This window comes from Quercus robur, chromosome 6 (genome assembly GCF_932294415.1).
Source record: "Quercus robur chromosome 6, dhQueRobu3.1, whole genome shotgun sequence".
NCBI lineage: Eukaryota > Viridiplantae > Streptophyta > Magnoliopsida > Fagales > Fagaceae > Quercus > Quercus robur.
This window is the reverse complement of record NC_065539.1, coordinates 19,919,855-19,926,621: the sequence shown is the minus strand read 5'-3', so window position 1 is coordinate 19,926,621 and position 6,767 is coordinate 19,919,855. Positions and strand designations below refer to the sequence as shown.

Here is a 6,767-nt window from a genome sequence, read left to right as displayed (position 1 = left end):
AAAAAATAGATTATGATGATGCCGTAAATATCACCAATGAGCTACACGATTCTTGCACGCTTGTAACGATACATACAAGGGAAAAGAGAAAAGACCTAACAGAGAGCACCAGTGTGGTGCCGGCCAAATACCCTTTGAAGGTTAAGTTAGAACTATTCTCACAACTCTAAAGTGCTAGAGAAGAGTAAATTATGCGTACCTTGATTTGTGAGGGTATTGAGGCTTTTATAATAGTAGAAGGTTGGCCTCTCTTTCTTGGCGTAGAAGTCTTTTTCTTATAGGAATCCTCTTGAATAGTCCCAAACGTGATGAACAAGACACTTTCCTTATAGAGAAGATCTTTATTTATGTGCGTATCTTCCAGAATTCTCTTTGTATTAGGATTCATATTTTCCTTGGGACTCTATGATGATTCAAGCGTGTTTCGCAAGTATTTCCCATCTAGGGTTTTCGCTGTGCCTTGGACTTGCCCTCTGTCGGCCGATGGACTAGATCCGTCAGGCCCAATTTAACGAAGGTCCGTCATACCATATTTTTACCCCTTCAGTTGCCCCTTTCACCCTATGGGTCCGTCATGCTTGAGTGGAAGGACCAATGGGGTGACGGTTCAATATTCTGGGGTTGACGGTTCAAAGGCCTGTGGGTTGACGGATTTCAAAGAAGACGACGTGAACTGCGCCCATTCCTGACAGGTTGTCTGAAGCAATAATGATGCGTGACACGTGTCGCTCTTTGATTAGGTTTTTCCCCAGATCGGAGCGTCGCTTCGTCTTCCGTGCACTTCCTATATAAATATCATACCTTTCCCTTCTCCTTTCTCCATTTTCTGTTGAAACACCTTGTCAGAGCGCAACCGTCAACCTTGTCAGAGACCACTCCATCCTGTAGCTGCATTCCGTCACCAACAAACTTCCTCCGTTTACTTATTAAATTGGTAAGAATTCTCTCTTTTTTCACAAGTTTCTTTTTTCCTCTTGCTACTCTACATTTTCTCAGATTACATAAACCCGTCATCCCTTTTAGATCCGTTAGAGTCTTAAGTTTTTGTCGTCACGTGTAGGCAATGTCTAATGTGTTGAGTAATCAGTCAGTTGTCCATGACGGGGCGAATTACGAGGAAGTATTCCTGTCCGGTCACAAAGAACAAGAGAGTACAAGCGAAGATAGGAGTCTGTCTACATCTTCTTCGTCCTTAACAAATGAGGATAGGGAGATGGCCGTCCCAGAGGAAGTTTCTGATGACGGTGAGGGTCAACAAGTAAGGTCCGTCATAGGTGCTGATGGACTTAAGGAGTTCATCATGCTCCCAGAGTGGACGGTGCACAATTTTAGGTCCACCATCAAGGAAAATCACTTCAATACACTTAGGGACAATTTCCAAATACCAGATAACATTCCCATCCGTCTACCCTATGCGTCAGAGAAGTGCTATTATAAAGGGGTAGAAGGTGTCGGGGTGTATGAACAGATGTTGAAGGCAGGACTTAGGTTCCCACTAAGTTCCCTTCACTGTGAGCTTCTCAAGCATCTGGGTCTATCTGTCAACCAAATATCCCCAAACGCCTGGAGGATCTTCATAGCAAGGGAGGTTTTGTATGGTGCTATGATAGATGGAGCTAGGATGTTGACAGTGCGGGAATTTCTTCATTGCTATCGTCTAGACGAAATAGAAAAATCAAGGGGGATTTACAGTTTTGCTACTAGGAGTCCATTATTGAAGGTCATATTTGAAACCCCTGACTCTAATAGGGACTGGAAGAGTCGTTACTTCTTCCTAGAAGGTGACGAGTGGATGTGTCGTCCAGGGGACATGGAACACATGCCCGTCGACACGACTTGGGGCATATTGCATCCGTCCCGTATACACCCATCCTATTTTGTGAACTTTTAACATTCGTTCAGTTTTTTTTTAATCACTTTTAATCCTAGAGAAAATTTTTGCCGAGACCAAGCCAGAAGAAAGGACTTGGGCAAAATTAGTGATGCTTGATACCATCCACTGGTACTATGACGGTCCTGCACCAACGTCAGCAACTGTTAAGTACGACGCCAAAATTCGCAAACGTAAGTTCGTTGCCTTATCCTTCTCAAACGTTTTTTTTTTTTTAACTAACTTTGTCCGTCCATTTTTACAGAAATGGACGACGCTAAGAGGAGAGCACTAATTAGGTCGTAGGCTGCAAAGAAAAAGGAGACCGACAACGTGGCTCTCAAGGGGACGGGCTTAAGTAATCCATCCACAAAGAGGAAGCAGCTGCTTAAGAGAGACCGTCCTGCTAAAAAGCCCAAAGTCCCCTTGGAGCCCGTCATAGGGCTAATGGCAGAGGGTGCGAAGACAGTCACCCAAGTGAAGCAAGGGGTTGGCAAAGGCCTTATGAAGGCCCCGTCCACTACTCAGGACAAGCCACCCGTCCTCCTCCCTGAAGACTCCAAACATTCCTTGGAGCAACTCTCGACCATTATTTCGTTGGAGGATTATGAGGACTTGAGCAATCACTCCACGGAGGCCATGGGGGAGACGGGTCTTTTTGCAATTGCTCAGGTAATAATACCCGTCAAATTTATGTCCGTCCTTCCAGTTGGCTCCCGTCTAACTTCATTTTTCTTGTGTTTCAAGCCATGGTTATGATGAAGGGGCTAATGGGACAGTGTCTTACAAACAAGACAGCCTTGGAGCATGTACAAGCAAAGGCAGGGGAGACGGAGGAGGAGCTGAACCAGCTACAAGTTTGGAAGTCTAAAATGGAGAAGAAATTTGAACTATCGGAGAGGGCAAGAAAAGACCTTGAGCAGAGCATGGAGAAGGCGAAGAAGGCCCTTGAGGGTAAAGACAAGGAGGTAAAGGACTTGGAGTATAGGCTCCGTCGGGCTAAGGAGGTGGCAATATGTGAGTATCGTGACTCCGACACCTTGCTATCAGAGCTGGGAGACTCCTTCCTGCAGGGTTTTGACGACGCCCTCTATCAGGTTAAGACAGCCTACCCTAACCTGGATGTTTCAAACGTTAAAGTTGAAGACCAAGGTTAGACCTCCGTCATGCCCATTACTTCAGAGGATATCGACGACCTTTTTGCTGAGGATGCAATTTAGGGCGACGGAGAGTCCGGTCGAGCACAGGATGCTCAAGGTCAAGGCCATATTGTAGTTGATGACGTCTGTCAAGAAAAAGATGCAGACCCTCAAGATTAAAGTTCTCCTCTTTTTTTTTTTTTTTTTTTTGCTAGATTTAAGAACAATCCGTCATTAAATTTATGTATTGAACAACTGCCCTTCGAGGGTTTTATCTGTCAATGGTATTTATTTTGTTTTATTCTGTAGTTTTATGCTCGTCTCATTTGTCTTTTGTGTGACTAGTTACTATCTTTATTATTTAAACGAGATGTATAAATCTCCGTCCTCTTTAGTTGGCCACTTCCTGGGCTAAGATTTTCATCCTTAACGGAGGACCCGTCCTCTATTTTTTATCAAGGACGGGCTTAACATTCAAGGATGGTCCGTCTACTTTAATGACTAAAATCAATCTTTTTAGATAATCCGTTCAATTTATGGACTAAAATTTTACCATTTTGGACGATCCGTCTACTTTATGGAGAACCGTCCACCTTTATGGACTTGTACACAATTTTAGATCTTGTATGGACGAACCGTCCACCTCAAATACTAGGTAGTTTATCCCGTCCTTTCTTGTGGACTTAAAATTTTTACCTCATGGGGTTTTTCGTGGTTTTTGGCTTATGTCCGTCCACGTTTTTGGACATTGGAATTTTTCATCCTTATGGGACGATCCGTCCGGTTCGTGGACTAGTATCTGTCTACTTATATGAACTTGAGAAATTCCATCCGTCTGGGATGATCTGTCCAGCTTGTGGACTTTGTTCATTATCCATCCTCTTTTATGGACTTAGGAGATTTCACCCGTCTAGGATGATTCGTCCAGCTTGTGGACTTTATTTATTATCTGTCCACTTTTATGGACTTTGAATTTCACCCGTCTAGGATGATCCGTCCAGCTTGTGGACTTTGTTTGTGTTCGTCCATATTTATGGACTTAAGAAATATCATCCTTCTTGGGATGATCCATCCAGCTTGTGGACTTTATTTATTATCCATCCACTTTTATGGACTTTGAATTTCACCCGTCTAGGATGATCCGTCCAGCTTGTGGACTTTGTTTGTGTTCATCCATATTTATGGACTTAAGAAATATCATCCTTCTTGGGATGATTCGTCCAGTTTGTGGACTTTATAAGAATTCAGGTTGAAAAGACAGTTATGTCTGAATATTCAATCGTGTATTTGTAGAAAAGTACCTGCCCCCTTGGGCTTAAAAAGATTATTGTAGCAAAAAGTTAAAGTAAAACTAATAATTGTAGTAAAAACTAGGAAGAAAAAACTGGAGATAGCGTCGTTGCTCTTTATGCTGTCCCTACTGATAATATTTCCGTAGGTGCTCCATGTTCCATGGGTGTTGAATCTTTTGTCCGTCCAGTGTCTTGAGGTGGTAGGTGCCCTTCCTCTGCCATGATTGCATCCTGTAGGGTCCTTCTCAATTAGGGCCGAGTTTTCCTTGCGAAAGATCTCTAGTAGCGCCCATTACCTTTCGCAGTACAAGATCTCCAACCTAAAAGTCTTTACGCCTGACGTTAGAGTTGTAGTGTTTCGCCATGAGATTCTGATACCTCGCCATCCTTTGCTTCGCTGTCATTCATACCTCGTCCACAAGGTCGAGCTGAAGTCGCATGGCCTCTTCGTTCTTATTCTCGTTGTAACTCTCCATCCGAAAGCTTGTAAGCCTTACTTCTGCTGGGATGACAGCTTCACTTCTGTATGCTAATCGAAATGGCGTTTCTCCCGTGGGCGTTCTTGCTGTAGTTCTGTATGCCCACAGAACGCTTGGCAGCTCGTCTAGCCAGATACCCTTTGCCCCCTCGAGTCGGGTCTTGATGATCTTGAGTAAGGACCGGTTCGTGACTTCAACTTGCCCGTTGGCCTGTGGGTGTGCTCGCGACGAGTAGTGATTCTTGATACCTAGCTCCGAGCAAAAGTCCCTAAATGCGTTGTTGTTGAATTGCTTTTCGTTGTCGGAGACAAGCACTCTGGGTATCCTGTACCTGCATATGATATTCTCCAAACAAAGCTCCGAATATTCCTTTCCATGATAGTGGCTAGGGCTTCTACTTCCACCCACTTAGTGAAGTAGTCGATACCAACTACCAGACATTTTAACTACCTAACTGCTGCTGGGAAGGGGCCCATGATATCTAGTCCCCATTGAGCGAAGGGCCAAAGGGCCGTCATGGGGGTTAGTTCCTCGGATGGTTGCCTGATGAGATTACTGAACCTTTGACACTTGTCGCAGGCGTTGACATAGGCCTGTGCGTCCTTCATCATTGTAGGCCAATAGTATCCTGCTCGGATCAACTTGTGCACTAATGACCGCGCCCTAGAGTGGTTTCCGCAGATACCCTCGTGAACTTCTCTCATTACGTAATCTGCTTCTTCGTGGCATAGACACCTCAGGTACGGCCGAGAGAACCCTCTTTTGTATAAAACACCTTTTATCAGCACGAATCGTGATACTTGGACCTTCACCTTTCTAGCGGTATCACTACCGTCTAGTAACACGCCAGTCTTGAGATACGATATCAAAGGTGTAGTCCAATTGCTTTCAGAATTTAGTTCCTGCACATTTGTTCCATCATCAATAAGTGAGGAGACTTGGACAAATGACAATACCTGATCGGGGACAAGCATTAATTCTGCCGAGGCTGCTTTTGCTAATCGGTCGGCGCATTCGTTTTCCCCTCTCGGTATTTGAAAGAATCTGACTTCGAGGCTGCTAATTTGATTCTTTACCTCTTCTAGATACCTCTTCATCCTTTCATTCTTACACTTGTAGCCGCCATTAATCCGATTTGTTACTACCTGTGAGTCGCAATGTACAACCACGTTTTCAGCACCTGCAGCCTTTGCGAGGTCTAGCCCTGCCACCAAGGTTTCATATTCTGTCTCGTTATTGGTTGTGGGGAAATCTAGTCGGATCTTGCACTCGATCTTATCCCCCTCCAGGGTTTGGATCACTACGCTAGCCCCTCCTGCTCTTCTATTTAAAGATCCGTCCGTATAAATATTCCACTGTTGTGTATCCTCTGCCCCCTGGCCGTCTCCAAGAGTGAATTCGGCGATGAAATTAGCCACCACCGGTCCTTTTATAGCCGTTCGCGAACGGTAGTGTATGTCAAACTTGCTGAGCTCTATAGCCCATAAAGCCATTCTTCCTGCTGCCTCGGGGCTACTTATAGCTCTTCTCAAGGGCTTGTCCGTCAAGACAACGATTGTGTGTGCTTGGAAGTACGGTTTGAGTTTTCGCGCAGCAGTTATCAACGTGAAGGCCAACTTCTCCATTTGAGGGTACCGTTGTTCCGCTCCCTGGAGCGCTCAGCTTGTGAAGTAGACTGGTTTCTGAGATCCATCTTCCTCTCTCACCAAAGCAGCTCTAACAGCGGCTTGTGAAACAGTTAGATATAGGTAAAGCTCTTCTCCTAGCTTGGATGGACTGAGCAATGGTGGAGATGAAAGATATGCTTTTAAGTTGTCAAACGCCATCTAGCATTCATCCGTCCATTCAAATGATTTTTTTCAGAGTGCGGAAGAAAGGTAGACATTTGTCCGTTGCTTTCGAGACGAATTTGTTAAGGGCTGTGATTTTTCCATTCAAACTTTGCACTTCCTTGACCGTCCTCAGTGGTTCTAACTCTATTATGGCC

The 6,767-nt window shown here is 44.6% G+C and overlaps 1 protein-coding gene across 1 annotated transcript; it reads right to left on the bottom strand.

Moving 5' to 3' along the window:
• Positions 1 to 4,705: 4,705 nt before the first annotated feature.
• Positions 4,706 to 6,405, bottom strand: LOC126689965 (uncharacterized). The gene is made up of 2 exons (XM_050385112.1): positions 5,231 to 6,405; positions 4,706 to 5,111 (listed from the first exon to the last, which is right to left on the bottom strand). The coding sequence occupies exons 1-2, from the start codon at positions 6,403 to 6,405 to the stop codon at positions 4,706 to 4,708; spliced, it is 1,581 nt and encodes a 526-aa protein (XP_050241069.1).
• Positions 6,406 to 6,767: the final 362 nt, after the last annotated feature.

Bases quoted from the DNA above. Each gene is read 5' to 3' on its own strand.
- LOC126689965 (XM_050385112.1), bottom strand. From the start codon at position 6,405: ATGGAGAAGTTGGCCTTCACGTTGATAACTGCTGCGCGAAAACTCAAA. The intron at 5,112-5,230 runs GTAGTTAAAATG...TATCATATGCAG, and splicing joins CCCTTCCCAGCAGCAGTTAG to GTACAGGATACCCAGAGTGC.